Source organism: Cryptomeria japonica, chromosome 6, assembly GCF_030272615.1.
Source record: "Cryptomeria japonica chromosome 6, Sugi_1.0, whole genome shotgun sequence".
NCBI lineage: Eukaryota > Viridiplantae > Streptophyta > Pinopsida > Cupressales > Cupressaceae > Cryptomeria > Cryptomeria japonica.
In genome coordinates, this window is record NC_081410.1 from 408857147 (window position 1) to 408873455 (window position 16309).

General features: G+C 35.6%; 1 protein-coding gene across 1 annotated transcript; it reads left to right on the forward strand.

Moving 5' to 3' along the window:
- The first annotated feature begins 1073 nt into the window (after positions 1–1073).
- On the forward strand, positions 1074–2422 carry LOC131065798 (uncharacterized). Its single transcript, XM_058000437.2, has 3 exons — positions 1074–1497; positions 1584–1767; positions 1870–2422. Exons 1-3 carry the CDS (start codon positions 1336–1338, stop codon positions 2367–2369), a joined length of 846 nt encoding a protein of 281 aa, XP_057856420.1. The 5' UTR covers positions 1074–1335; the 3' UTR covers positions 2370–2422.
- Positions 2423–16309: the final 13887 nt, after the last annotated feature.

Sequence of the window (16309 nt, forward strand, 5' to 3'; positions counted from 1 at the left end):
TCCGGGTTGGGGGATACCACTGGGTGATAAAAAAAAATAAAAATTGTATTATATAAGTATAGCTTAATATATTTGATATTTTTCATGTTGCATTATGATCACTACTAATATATATGTATACACCAAGAAATATCTTTCTTGAAGTATTTATTTTTTAATCAATTTTTTACATAAAGATATAATATTTTATTTATATAGATATATATACAGCAGTAAAAACAAAAAGAAAATAAAACGAAATATTTATCTATTTCCCTAGTTCTGGGCAACATAGGTCCAAATTTCACGTCGAGACAAGCTTAAAGATGCACAATTATTTGTCATCTGCTTAACGACGCCACAAGAATGACGATAGCCATATCACAGACAATATTCAGAACACACTTATTCTGCAAATTATTATTTTTGAGAAAGTGAAAGATTCAAGCGTAAATTTTCACATGTAGCATGGTTCGGTATATTGGATAAACATTACCCACGATATCTCAACGTGTCAATCTGGCACTCATGTCATATGTGAAGAGGGCAACAATCCTGAAACGTGGAGATGACTCTTGCCCATATGCAGACAACCATCCATATATATATGGCAAAAAAATTCATTCCAGTCGCTTCGTAGGGACTTCCAATCAATCCAAATTGTAGCTGGCATGACGTGAAAGCAGATAACTCTGATTCTATTTGGATCTTTTCCAGAGGACCCGATAAGACCCCCTTTCTAAACTAATATTCTGCATTATCCAAGCAACCTCAGTCTATAGAATTCAAAAGTAGTCCATAGACTTGTTTAATATTAGAAGAATGAGGGAGAGCGAGCATAGATCTAATGAAATGGTTGTGGGCTTGATGGAGGAGCAATGCACCTCTGTGCAATCCACTGGAGAATTTCCATCATACCCTGCAACTGAATCCATGGATGCGGAATCCAATGCTCAGTCACAGCTGCACATTCACATTCTCAAGGTACATATAAATGACAAAACCAGTGTCTTTTTCATGTTTTGTAGATTGGATAAACATTATCCACTATATGTCCACGTGTTAATTTGGCACATACCATATGTGAAGTGGCGAACAGTTCTGAAACGTGGAGATGCCTCTTACCCATATGCAGACAACCATATATATATGGCTTCCCCTCAGTTGCTTCGTAGGGACTTCCATCAATCCAAATTGTAGCTGGCATGACGTGGAAGCAGATAACTCTGTGATTGTATTTGGATCTTTTCCAGAGGACCCAATAAGACCCCCTTTCTAAACTAAAAATCTGCATTCCAAGCAATCTGAGTCTGTAGCACAGGAAAGTAGTCCATAGACTTGTTTAATATTAGAAGAATGAGGGAAAGTGAGCACAAATCTAATGAAATGGTTGTGGGCTTGATGGAGGAGCAGTGCACCTCTGTGCAATCCCTTGGAGAATTTCAATCATACCCTTCAACTGAATCCATGGAGGCAGAATCCAATGCTCAGTCACAGCTACACATTGACATTCTCAAGGTATATATGAAAAAAACACCATCTTTTTCATGATTTGTTTTTGGGAATTCCAGTTCTGAACATGGTGGATTCAAACAAATGTGCAGAGCATCATGTCAGAGATGAGTGAAGAGGAAATGAGCATATCAGCCCAAATAGTGAAGTACAAAGAATTTGCAGGAAATGAAGAACAACAACATAGCTCCTCTATAATGAGTCATCTCAGAAGCCTAGGATTTGATGCAGCAATCTGCAAATCTGAGCCCAAACATGACAGAAGCTTCCCTGCTGGTTAGTAATAAATACTCCCCTCCTCAACGAATTAAAACCCAAATGAAGAGAATACTTTTTAGTTTTATGTCATGGCTGAGCTTTGAGATGGGTTTTATGCAGGAAAGTATGAGTTCATGGATGTTCTTGTGAGGAACAGGAAGGAGAAAAGCACCCGTATATTGGTGGACATGGATTTCAGAACGCAGTTTGAGATTGCAAGACCCAGTAGCGAATACAGTGCTCTCATACAACTGCTTCCCCTGCTTTATGTTGGGAATGCAGAAAAACTTGTTAAAATTGTGAAGATAATGTCCAAAAGTGCCAAGATGTCTTTGAAAACAAAGGGAATGTGCATTCCCCCATGGAGAACATATGCTTACATGCACTCCAAATGGTTGAGTTCTTGCAGCAGAATAACAAACCATTTTCCTGAGGAAATCATGTCATGCCATGGTGGAGGAAAAGAGGAATGCATTGAGTGGAAGTGTAGTGAAGATTTCTCACAGAAATCATCAAATCAGAGAATGGGAAAGGAAACATCAAAGCTGCCCACTGTTTTAATGGAAGCCGGACTAACTTCTATGTTCAAGGTAGTAGCCGTAGTAAAAGTTTTGCTGTAACTTGGCTTGTCTAATTGAGTACTGTCAGGACATCTTTTCATAGGAATTTTGTAATCCTGATCTTTTCAGGACTCTTTCATCTAATACCATTGTTAATAGTAGTGAACTGTATGCTCAGACCATCTGTTTTTTAACTTTTTTTTTTAAATTGTGCTCAAAATAAGCTCTTCACTTGACAGACTGGTAGTTATGCAGCAATTTAATAGCATCATGGAGTAGATGAGTGGTCTATTTTTTCATTTGCCTGGCAGCCGCCCTGCTTTCAAGCATGTTATTGATGTTGGAATAGCACGCCAAATATTTTAGTTTCAATGTAAAGTATTTAATAAAAATATTTCACGTTATATTGATTATTTAATTTAATTAAATAAATTCTAATTAATAAAATTGAATTAGTTTAAATAATTAGGATGTATGGTTTATGGTTTAAATTATGTTGATTTAAAAAAATAATATTATCAAATTTTCTGATGAATTAGCCTAAAAATAATTAGAATGCATTATTTTCTATTTAAATTAAGTCTCAATGTTTTTTTTTTAATTTTTAGATCCAACTTGTCAATGATGAATCATAGAGTTCTATATGAATAATTGAAGGGAAAAACTTATTCTATATGGATAATTGAAGGGAAAAACTTACACGGTTTAAATGAACTATGGAAATTACATGTTTGTGATTAAAAAGTTAGAGTTGGAATATATAATTATATGCAAAGGTATTATACTCACATATGGATGCAAAGACGTGCATCAATAAAAACTAGAAGCATTTAATTTGATCTGTTTGTGATACGTAAATGCATGGAAAACAAAAAATCAATTTATTATTATTTTTATTACAATAATAGTATGTTAATATTCTTAATATATATATGAAGATTTTTTGTTTACATTATTTAAATATCTAATATATTAATATACTAGCAGTTGCACCTCAGTGTGCAATGGGTACACCGAATAGGTGTGAAAGATAAATCAAAGAAAGATTTAGTCAATTATTTGCATACATTGGCATAATACATAAGGTCAAATGGTTGGCCTGATGTTTTTGCAATAGAGAAGTGATAGCTGCAAATCAATAGGGATCCAAACATAGTTGAAATAAAACCTTTGAATTGAGAAGATAATTAGGCTTCATTGTTGACAATCTCATGTTATCTTTGTAATAGGAAGAGAAAGAGAGCAGAAAGATCTAGGGATATAAAGAGGGAAGAAAGAGAGAGAGGAGGGAGGGGGGAGGGGCGGTTGGACTTGGGATAAATATATAGAGAGGAAGAGAATGAGAGGATAGATAAAAAGATAAATATAAAAATAGGATGTGATATATAGAGAGATAGATAGAGGAGGAGAGATAGAGGTAGAGAGAGATGAAGGGATAATAAATAGAAATAAAGGAGGAGATGGGAGAGATATGGAGAGATAGGGAGATAGAGATGCAAACATGGAGAAGAATAGATAGAGAGGTATAGAGGAAGAGGAAGAGAGTAAGATAAAGAGATAAATAAATAGAGAGTAGAGATAGAAAAATAGAGATGGAGAGAGGGATACAAAAATAGAGGGAGATAGATGGAGGGAGAGAGAAAGAGGGGTATATGATAAGAAAAAGGGAGAGTCATGTAAAAATAGAGGGAGATAGATAGGTAGAAGGAGAGAGGGAGAGAGATAAAATGGGGGAGAGAGGGAGAGAGATAAAATGGGGGAGAGAGGGAGATAGATGGAGAAGAGAAAACAAAATATATGGTAAGAAAGTGGGAGATAGATAGGTAAAAGGAGAGAGGGAGAGAGAAGAGGTGAGAGAGAAATAGACCAATATATCTCTCTTTATGTCTTTTAATATTTCTTTATATGTTTCTTTATTTCTCTCTATTTCTCTTTTTTTATCCCTATCCTTTTATAATTTTTTTTATCCCATGAATAATCTGACAATCTGCACACGCTAACACATGTTCCAAAGGACGTTACAAATCATCTTGTAGATATAATCAACCAGTCGGCCACATAACCACTTCCAATGAAAAATACTCCATGTGAATCTCCATACACCAAAGTGAGACCCAAATAAACATCTCAACACACCTTCCAACACATATCTAGATTAAAAGAACATGAACCACTAAACCGCAATGCAATTAACAACATATCTAGGGGGCACCAAGATCATTTTGAACCACCGCGAATATAGGATGACACAACTAGCAACCATCTAGATAACCAAGATATGACAAAGCATATCCAGACTAATATCCATTCGGATAACCAGTTTTGACATCAATGACAACCATACAAGCTCATGCTAACAACAATCTTGAATAAGAGAGAGGTGAGAGGGAGATGGAAGTGTGTGTGTGTGTGTGTGTGTGTGTGAGAGAGAGAGAGAGAGAGAGAGAGAGAGAGAGAGAGAGAGAGAGAGAGAGAGAGAGAGAGAGAGAGAGAGAGAGAGAGAGAGAGAGAGAGAGAGAGAGAGAACCAAACACACATATGCTGGTGGAGAGAGAGAGAGAGAGAGAGAGAGAGAACCAAACACACATATGCTGGTGGAGTTCATGTATAGTTACACCTTTGTCCTCAAACACTGAAATGAAATATCAAACCAAGTTGTAGATGCACTTAGCAAAAGAAGAAATATGATGATGTAGATGAGGGTGACTATAATGGGATTTGAAGAATTGAAGCACCTATATAAGGATGATCTAGACTTTGTAGAGGTATGGATGGCATGTAGGGAACTGGTATGTTTTTCATCCACGATTGTATGTTTTTCAAAGGAAATAAGTTGTGTATTCTTAGGAGCTCAACGAAGAGAGTTTGATCAAGGAGAAATATTCCAGAGGACTGACATGGAACTTTGGCATTGACAAAATAGTGGCTTTGGTGAAGGAAGGATTATTTTGGCCTTAGATATATAAAGATGTTCAAAAATATGTGCAAAATGTAGGATCTATCAAGTAGCAAAGGGAGTTAGATCCAGAATAGTAAATTGTATCACCAACTCTAGAAAGATCTTACGAGGATATCAATATGGATTTTGTGTTGGCAATGCCAAAGACTCAAAGGGGGCATGACTCTATCTTGATGGTGGTGGACCAATTCTCTAAGATGCCACACTTCATCCCTTCTAAGAAGACTCATGATGCAATTCATGTTGCTAACCTATTCTTGTGAGAGGTGGTGAGGCTACATGGGGTATCGAAGAGCATTGTTTTAGACCAGGATACTAAGTTCATAGAGTACTTTTGGAGGACACTATAGAAGAAGATGCAGATAGACCCGAAATTTAGTTCAACATTTCATCCACAAACTAATGGACAGACTAAGGTAGTGAATGGGAGATTGGGTAATTTCCTTAGATGTTTGGTAGGAGATAAAATTGGGAATTGGGATTTGATACTACCACAAGAAAAGTTAGAAGGATGCCATTTTAGATCATTACCAAGCTGGACTTGAGAGAAGTGACCAAGATTTGGGACAACAACCCATGAGATAAGAAGAGCATGAAGGTAGAGGATTTTGCAAAGCACACATACAAGGTTCTCCAAGAGGTTGGGAAGAAACTAGAAAGCATGAACAATCAGTACAATGGAAAGAAGATACCAAGCGAAGATAAAGAGAATTTGAAGTTGAGGATGAAGTCATGGTATTTATCTAGAAGGATAGATTTCTAGTCTAGGTGTGTACAATAAGTTGAGAATGAAGAAGTTTGGACCCTACAAGGTCATCCAAAAGTTCAATTTCAAAAATGCCTACAAAGTAGAATTACTAGAAGGTGTAGAAATGTCACCAATCTTCATCATTTTGGATCTCTACTAGTTCCATGGGAAACAAGAGGATGACAATGATGTATTATCTTAGCAGTAGTTGTCACAAGCACCACTAGACCAAATTGAGTAGATCCTCGATAGCTAGATGAGTCGTTGCACCCATAATAAGGAATACAAGGAATATCTGGCCAAATGGAGAAACAAGATGGAAGATGATGCAACTTGGATATCATAGGATGAACTAAAGAAGTTTGGAGAACACTTGGTTATGTGTGAGCTGCACTTTTCAAATAAACAAGTGGGTCTGACATAGAGGCATTCCAAAAAAAACTAGACCATACCAAATTATAGAAGAATGTAAACCTTTCCCAAGCCTCATAGAGCTAAAAGAGAATGTTGCATGATTGATATGGGGCCGAGTGGCATCTAGTTAGGTCTGAACCCATTCACACTGGAATTTCAATCTCTCTTAAGAAACTTGGACTCGTACACACATTACGCCAACTTTGGAACCTGAGAGACCAATGTGGATCACTTCTAGTGATGGGGATTGGTATTTAAACATATCAAGAGACATAGGAGAGCATTAGAAATAGTTAGGAGAGTAGTTAGGGGGTAGTAGATAGGTGAAGGGTGATTTGAGAGACGTTTGTTTTATTGTTTTCATTATAATAAGCTCTTGGTGGCCCATGAGATTGCATGTGGGGCCAATGGGCCTAATATAGGGAGCATGTGAAGGCTTATAAGCATATAGTCATTCTATTTTCATCAATAAAAGTTTTAGTTTCAACCTGCAATCAACTATGTGTTGTGTTTGGTTGTAAGGTTGGACAATCCATTTCAGACCCTCTAACGTTGACTGCATCACATTGTTTAGTAGTTTGTTGACTCGATAGGTGAATAGGTTCTACTACCCCTTGTGAGGCCATATTAATGATAATGAGTGATATCAAAGACAAGATATTTAGACATACAAATGGCCCCAAATAATCATGATTATGTGATTCCATTAAAAATTGAAGGGCACATTATATTTCTTCTTCTTGAAATCACGTGCATTTAATTACGCATTGCTTAGCTTCAAATACCATAGATATTATATGTTTCACAAACATGTGTTAATTTTTCTCATAATAGTTAGTAAAAATGGGTGGGAAACTTGAAATTTTCAATTTGAAAATGTTCATTCTTGTGCAATTTGAAATTGAATTGTGTTAATGTCAAGCCACTTATAAATTAACTTTAGAGCTAAAAGTAGAATATACGTATCTTAACTACATCTATCTAAAATATTTTCAAGAGACATTAGTCTTTAAGGCACCTATATTGAATTTGTTACATAGAATAGACAGGTGCCTCAAGACTAATATGTTCCAATGTCTTTTATATAAATTTATTTAAGATATGTATACCAATTTTAAATATACATATTATCATATATATATACGCATGATGTTTCCATTTATTTTTGGACCTATTTTAAGGGAATGCATTAAAACAATGTACATAAGAACATAAGGCCAAATTTTGTGCTAATTTTAGTTCCTTACTCAATCATTATTCAGCCCCATTTACACATACTTCTAGATATATTCGATCCTATCATATCCACATCCACACTTACTCCTACATATTCCTTACACTTCAACATATAGAAGATCATATCAAAGTGAATTAAATCATATGACTCTTTAGTGTTCTAGTTTAGTATCATATGTTAGAGATTAGAATCATAATGTGTGTAATTGACCCAAAGTTGAAATGATAAGTCAATAGAGAAGGCATGAGAATTGTTGTAGATAAGGGTAAATAAAAATAAAAGAAATTTAGTCATGGACCAAATTTAACACAAAAGTATTACATTTGATGAAATATTCCTAGAATAATACATTCTTATCAAAATGGGCACACAAATAAATGTGAAATAACATGGTTATAATAATTTCATGATCACAAGTGTGTATATTTGAAATATTTTAAAATAATTAAAATAAATAACACCCTAATTAGGTTTATTTTTTTCCAATAGGTTGGAAGGAGTAATTGAGATAGCCTCTCATCTTGCAAACCAGTGGACTTTTAAATATTGAAATAAAATTACAATAAAAAGGCCATGAGTATCCCATGTTGAATTCTCACATATAAAAAGAACTAAATTATAATCAATTTAAAATGTATCCTAACACCTTAAATAATTAATTTTATAGTGTAGAATAAGTGTATTTGAAGAGATTAAGATTAAGATTAACTAAAAAAATTGGTGAGTGCAAGCAAAAAAATGCAGGAATGCGCCAATGGCGACAAGGAAGCAGATACTGAGGGATCCAAGAACGGCAGAAAAATACAAACCATAGATGTTACAGATGAGATTGAAGAGGATTTAGAGTTTTTAAAAGACCTCGCAATAATATGCAGATTCATTGGCCCAAGGGTTGAGAGGAAAAAAATATGTAAGTGGATTGATGAAACTTGGAAACCCCCCAAATCACGAAGTTCCTCCTGCATGGATTCTTTATTATTATTTTCGCATCCGAAGAAGAAAGATTGAAAATACTAGAAGGTGGAGTCTGGTGTATGGATTCAACCCCGCTGTATGTCCAAAGGTGGCATTAAAACTTCAATCCCTTGATTACTAAGCCATATGAGAAACCTGTTTGGATCTGACTAAACAATCTGCCTATGGAATATTGGACGAAGTAAGTTCTCTACAAAATTGGAAGATCGCTGGGAACCCTAATTGAAATCGATACTGAAATTGTTGAGGGGGACTCTTACCTATATGATAGGCTTCGGTTATGCTACAAGAGAAGAAATGTGGAGTAACTGAAGGAGAAAACTTTATCAAGTATTGTAGGAACTAGTCTGGCTCTTTTCAAGCTATGGAAGGGCTATCCGGAGGCTTGGGAATCTTATGGAACCCAAACACTGTTAACTGTTAATATTGCTGATATTGGCAAAAACAAATATTGGATTTCAGGACATGTTCAGAGCAAACTAACATCTACCTATTTCTCATTATGGAATATTTATGGTCCCACACAGTCACCTGAGAAAGGTAAACTATGGGAGGAGCTAAGCGAACGTATTAGACTAAATAGATCCAATAACTATATTATCTATGGGGATTTCAACGTTATCTTGGACCTATCAGAAAAGAAAGGAGGCACAAACAAAATTAACAAGGACATGGTGGGTTGTAGGGATATTGTTCAAGGGATTGAGGCTGTGGATTGCATTCCGTCAGAGGGATGGTTCACTTGGATGAACAGGAGGTTGGGCTTCACTAATATAGCTGAACGTTTGGATAGATTTTTGGTTGGAACTAGATGGATAATGGAGGGTATACCAATCATTGCGAAGACTCTTCCATATAGCTTATCAAATTACTTCCCCATTATGCTGGAGATTAGCTCTAAAACCTACTGGGGTGGAGGATATTTTAAATTTCAGAACATGTGGTGGCAAGATAGATCACTCAAGGAAACCATTGAAAGATGGTGGATGAAATGTTTACATATCAAAGGTACGCCTAGTTTTTGTTTCGTTAGTAAACTAAATTACATAAAAAAATAAACTAAAAGTGTGGGATAAAGAGATTTTCAAAAATATATTTGAAGAAAAAGAAAGAGTGGAAGGGGAGTTAGAAGAACTAAACAGGAAAATTATAGATAAAGAGATGGACAATGAGGATTAAATGAATGAGAAGAGTTTGAAGGAAAGGCTTGCAGAACTGCTTGCCAGGGAGGAAATTTACTAGAGGGACAGGGCTATGGAGATGTGGATTAAAGAAGGAGATAAAACACAAAATAATTCCATTCCTCTGTTAAAGATTAAGGAAGGCCTTTAATTAGATAAATGAAATTGCCTTGGAGGATGGGTGCAGGTTGCAAGGCAAAAATAGCATTGTGCAGGCAGTGGTTGATTACTTTTTTGGCATTCTAAATGATGTGGACAACGATTCTATAGGGCAATGCGAGGATATTTTGGAGGTAATACCCCATCTTGTTACAACAGAAGATAACTTAATGTTGATGGCCCCTTTCACTAAAGATGAAGTCAGGACAACAGTGTTTGATTTGGACCCGGACAAAGCCCCCAGGTCGGATGGTTTTCTAGCCCGGTTCTATCATAAGTGTTGGGAGTTTATTAAGAAAGATATATGGAAGGTGATGGATGATGTTTGAAAGAAGGGGAAATTTGTTGGGGAATCAAATAGCATAGTTTTGGTTATTATTCCAAAGAAGGCGGATGCTAAATCCTTGAGAGAATACTAGACAATTGCACTTTGTAACACTATATACAAAATAATAACCAAAACCTTTGCTAACAAACTCAAGCTTCTTCTGCCAAAGGTCATCTTAGAAGAACAAAATTATTTCACACCTGGCTGGGAGATTGCTGATAGCATCATACTCATAGCTGAATCCCTACACTCAATCATTACAGAAAAGAAGAAAGAAATGGTGATCAAGTTAGACATATCAAAAGCATATGACAAAAGTTAGTTGGAATTTCCTTGATAAGGTGTTGGGGAAGTTTGGATTTGATATGAATTAGAGATATGTGATTGGGTTGTTTCTAGGCTCCGCTCACTTTTCAATGGCTGTTAAGGGAGCACTATTTGGTTTCTTCAAGAGAAAAAATAGCTTGAGGCAAGGGAACCCTATCTCCCCAGCACTCTTTATAGTGATGGCAGAAGCTCTGAGAAAATTCATACATAAGAAAAGGGATTTAAACTCTTGGAAGGGACTAATAATCCATGAGGACTTGGCTCCAATCAACCACTCCCAGTTTGCCGATGACATAACTTTATTTGGAGAAGCTACATTGTGGGAAGCTGAGGTAATAAAAGACACACTGAAAAATGTATGTCGGTGCAATAGGACAAAAGATTAATGATGAGAAAACATAGGTTTTCCTTTTCAACATGAAGAAAGCATTGCAGACCAAAATCTCGTAGAAATTTTGGATGGAAATTAGGTTGGCTCCCATCTAAATATCTTGGGGTTCCTATGTTCATGGGTGCCTCCCGACTAGAGTTGTGGGAAGAACTCATCACCAAGTGCAGAACAAAAATAGAAACATGGAAAAACAAGTGGCTTGCACTCCCAGGAAGGATTCAACTAACCAAATCAGTTATATCTGTCATGCCAATATATGCAATGTCATGTTTCAAACTATCAACCAAAGCAATCAAAGCATTAGAAAGATTCCTAAACAAAATTTTATGGGAAGGGGTAAAGGAGATAAAGAAGATCCCATTGCTTAATTGGGAAATTGCATGCAAATCAAAGGAATGTGGGTGGGGGGTAGGACTGAGAAAGATGGAATTACAAAACTTGGCTCTAGGGGCTAAGCTGTCATGGAAGATATATAAATGCTCGAATAAATTATGGTGTTGCGTTATGCAGAAGAAGTACCTGGATAATGAGGACCCTTCAAGGATCTTGACAATAAACACCAATAGGAATGGGTCAGTAGTATGGAAGTTCATAAAAGAATGTAAACATTTAATCACCAATTATCTGTCATGGAAAATTGGTAACAGACAAAAAGCTAGATTTTGGCACGATTCTTGGAACAGATATGAGAGCATATAAGGTATATTTGCAAATAGGGATTAGATAGATGAAGTGGAGGGTATCTATGGAGAACGTGTGGCTAATTATGTAGAGGAGAATCCACCGAGTAGTGGAATCTATATATGGAAATAAATTAGAGCTGGAGGTACGACTAGGGAAAATCAGAGGAGAATATTTAAAATCCTGAAACAAAGAAGGATTACACTTAATAGGGAGGAAGATGAAATCATTTGGTGTGCAACTCACTTGGGGGAATATAAGGTTAAGTTGGGCTACCAACTTCAAATAATAGATCAAGAAAGATGTGAATGGTCTGCAAAACTATGTTGGGATAAACTTGTGGTTCCTTATGCTGGGGCTTTTTTATGGATAGCCATGAATGATAGAATACTTATAGGAGAAAGGCTGAAAACATATGGCATAAATGGACCTACAAGATCTGTCTTATGCAAGGTCGACGAAGAAACCACTGGACACCTACTTTATGATTGCTTGTATGCAAGAGAGTGTTGGATCTAGATTCGTGCAAGCCTAGAATGACACACAACATCTGATGAGGATTTTAAGAGTCATATTACAAGGTGGCCATTATCAAACAAAAAATCACTCTAGGGATTTCTATGGACAATTAGCCCTTCTGCTGTGGTGTGGAAAATTTGTAAAGAGCGCAATAGAAGGATTTTTGAGGATAAGGAATTGAGCATGGCAAATGTTATTGAGAAGATAAAAGGGATGATATCATAACTTTTCAACACCAAGGCATATGAGAGGAAAATTGAATTCATCACAAGATGAGATAAACAAGTGTAGGTGAAATGGTGTTTAGTAATACCCCCAATGTTATCATCAATCCAAAACAAAATAAAAGGAAGAATGTCAGATGGATAGCTTCGGAGCCAGGGTACTTTAAGCTGAATTTTGATGGCACTGCTAAGGGGAATCCAGGTGAGGTAGGATATGGATGCATAATTAGGGACTCCAGGGGCGAGATGTTAACTGGTATTTTGGGGTATCTTGGAATTTTGAGCAATAACGTAGTAGAGTTTATGGCACTCGAAAGAGGTCTGAGATATTGTGTAGAAAATGGAATTTACCCTGTAGAAATTGAAGGAGACTCACAGATAGAAATCAATAAAGTCAAGAATGGTAATACACATAATTGGAAATTGAGGAGATGTCTGAAATCCATATTAGAACTATTGAAAAAAATCCTGAAATACAAAGTGAGTCATATCTTTCGGGAAGCTAATATGGGAGTGGATTACTTGGCAAAATGTGAAAAAGAAGATATCATTCACAATGTATAGGGAGAAGATTTCATCAAGATTGTGTGGAATGATAAGGAACGTACGAATCAGAGAAACATAACTGGTGTAGGCTAAACAAGGTGGAACTGCTTGAATAGTCGGTCATATGGACTTATGGGAAAAATGTGGCAGGTTGAGCACACAAATCTCCCCATACCAATCTCGATAAATGAAATGTGGTAAGAAAATCTCCAAACAGTAAAAAATATAAACGACAAGTACAAAGCTCGAGCATTGGGGAAGATAAAGAATAGCTAATGAATCTGCAAGCAAGATTGTAGCGGACATGAAACTGACTAAAAGAGACAAATTTGGTCTTATCTTTCCTAGATCGCAACTTAGAGTTATGATGAGGTTTTCATTATAAAGGGAAGTATTCGTGAAGAATGGATGCATGCAAGTGTTTCTATCTCAGATGCAGAAATGGTGGATCAGTTTGGTTTAAGTTGCATGTGTAGAGATGAAACCTTTCAAGTGCAATGCAGGAGGCTATTTCACACTGAAGGGAGAGTCTTCGACGCTGTGTGGAGAATGGTGTCCTCCATTCTTGGTGGAGGTCGTCATTGGTGTGATAGGTTCATTTATGAGGCTATAATTTGCCCAATAGTTGATGTTCTTGACTCCAAGGAGATGTGTATCGAAAGGATAGATGGTTTTATCTGTACTGTGGATGGGAAAGCCATAACCAACGCAATATTGGATTTAGAGTCAGACAAGTGGGCAAGTATTTTTGGAATGTATTTCAACACCACCAACTATATCTCCTCAGAATCTAAAGAGGACTCTGATTCTGAGAATGAGGAGAATGATCAGGCAAAGGCAAAGAAGGAAAGGAAGAAAACCTTCATGGAGGATGCTTAGGAGGTATACCGGATTGGGGTCATTAACAGAAATTTGGCCCCCTCGACTGCTTCAACTATGAAAGTGGTGGAAATTGGAGAACTGTTGGCTATCAGTCTCCAGTCACTCTAGGAATAGTCTGTCTCATAGGGTTTCTTTATGTTATGTAGTATAATAGAATGCAAGAAATGGTGTGTGTATTTCATGATGTAAGGGAGATAACCCCCTTTGGTTAGCACTTATCTATAAAAAAAAAGTGTATTTGAAGAAAAAATAATCACACTTTTTATCTTAGGCACTAATAATTAAAGAGTCAAAGACCCTAAATGGCATTCTAAAGGATAACTATTTTCTTAAATAATAATTATGTGATGTAGATTGATTAATTATATTTAGCAATAAATGCATATAATTATTTAGATAATAGAGTTATGTGTAATAAATATAAAAAAGAAAATAACATTATATTGGAAAAATACACTTAATTCTAGGTTTGAAAATGATGCCCGATTTTTTTTTACACTCAATTCAGCATGCCTCAAGATAAAAAAACAAAAGATGAAAGATTGCATATTGTCTTAACATTCAAAGAGTTAATTTCTATTAAGGTGTCAAATCTATAAGTTAAGTACACTTTCACAAATGTGGATGTAACCTCTATCTACAAAAATAATTCACAACAATTTGTAGTCTTGATTCCTATCACACTTTGTTTACCTATATTTTGTCTTCTATCTTGACTAGTGGTATTTAAAAACACCTTTGGATGGTTGGTATGTAACTAGGAGCCATGTTCTCTTAGACCAAACCACTTAAAATTATGTAAATGATCAAAGACAAGAAAAAAATTCAACCATGCAAATTCTCTAGGTTGAATGTCCAAATCTTGTTTCATTTTACTTTACCAATTAAGGTTCCTAGCACTTTACTTTAATGCAAAGGTTCAAATGAGATATGATGATATTAAAATCAATAAATAAAAAGGAATTCATTTAAATACAAGGATGTAGCAATGAATGACATAAAATTTCGTTAGTCAACTCTTGGTGGGAAAATAATGTGTAATAGTTAGCTAAAATTTGATTAAATTTTAAAATTTTAGGGTCAAATCTTCAAATGTGGGATCAAACTTGCATACTTGGAAATAACCTAAGACATGTAAAATACTAGGTTAAGGTGGATTTCAAACTTATGAGGATAGGAAGTGTGAATTAGCTTAATTAACACGTAATTTGGGTAAATGTATCAAAGTATATGCACATAACCAAATAAGGTGGGGTATAAAGATATGAAAATGTGTACTAAAAATTACATTCCAACACAAAGGAAGGGACTCAATTTCACAAGTTTATACCATTTATTGATTTACAATTTCATTAATTCATTCTCTCAAGATGGACAAAAATTAAATGAAGAGTACCACAAGTAAGCAAATTTTACCAACACATTTTGTCTCCACGTTGATGTGCATGCAATTTAGTAGTGATCATGTATGTCAAAGTATGTATCATTGAAAAACATGCATGTGCAAGATAAATATTCAAACATGGAAGGCTACCATAGGGTTTATTTAAGTAAAGGACTTTGTTGAAGTTCATTGCATAATTTTTTCCTCATGCAAGCCTAAAAATGAATATAATATAGGAAACATATGGTATATCGATAAATAAATTTTAGCTCTATAGGTAGTGGTAATGTTCCATCTCATTTGACAATTAAATGGTGATAATGCACATGAGGTGCTAACATGTCACGTGTTAATGATTTGAGTCTTTGTCTAGATACCAATAATTGCCTATAAACTTAATATTAGAGTTATAGTGATAGGCATGTTGCACTCATAGGATAAATAGATTTAGATGAGAGGGAAAAGAAATACATGAATGGTAAATTGTGGGCTATTAAGCATGCAAATAATGTACTTTAATTGTTATAAATAATTTCAACATGTATCAAGTATATAAAGTATAATGATAATCATGGTAAGAACATGGGCATGATATAATATCAACAAATGATGTTTCCCCTATTATCGGCAAGTAAAAGTAGTGTTTTGGCTTTTAGTGGCTAGGACATTCACATAAATATATAAGACACTAGAGAAGATAAATGCCCCATTTGTGCAACATGAGTGCACAATGGCATATGTGAGATAATAGGTCTCTAGTCATGATGAGGCTCTTGATACATGGTAAAACATGTATTTGAGAATGTGGGAAAGGCTCATAGCGTACCTAATCTAATAATGATCTTAATGTATGAAATTTGACACAAGTACCAAACCCTCAAACAACTGGCTGAAGGTATTTTGGCTCCAAAACAGACCTTTCGTACACTGTGATAGCGATATGTTAGTCAATCGCAACCACATATTGCAAAATCGACGGTGTAAAACGCGCGACTAACACGCGTGTTAGTCAATCCGTACTGTCGTTTTGGAGCTAGAATAGACG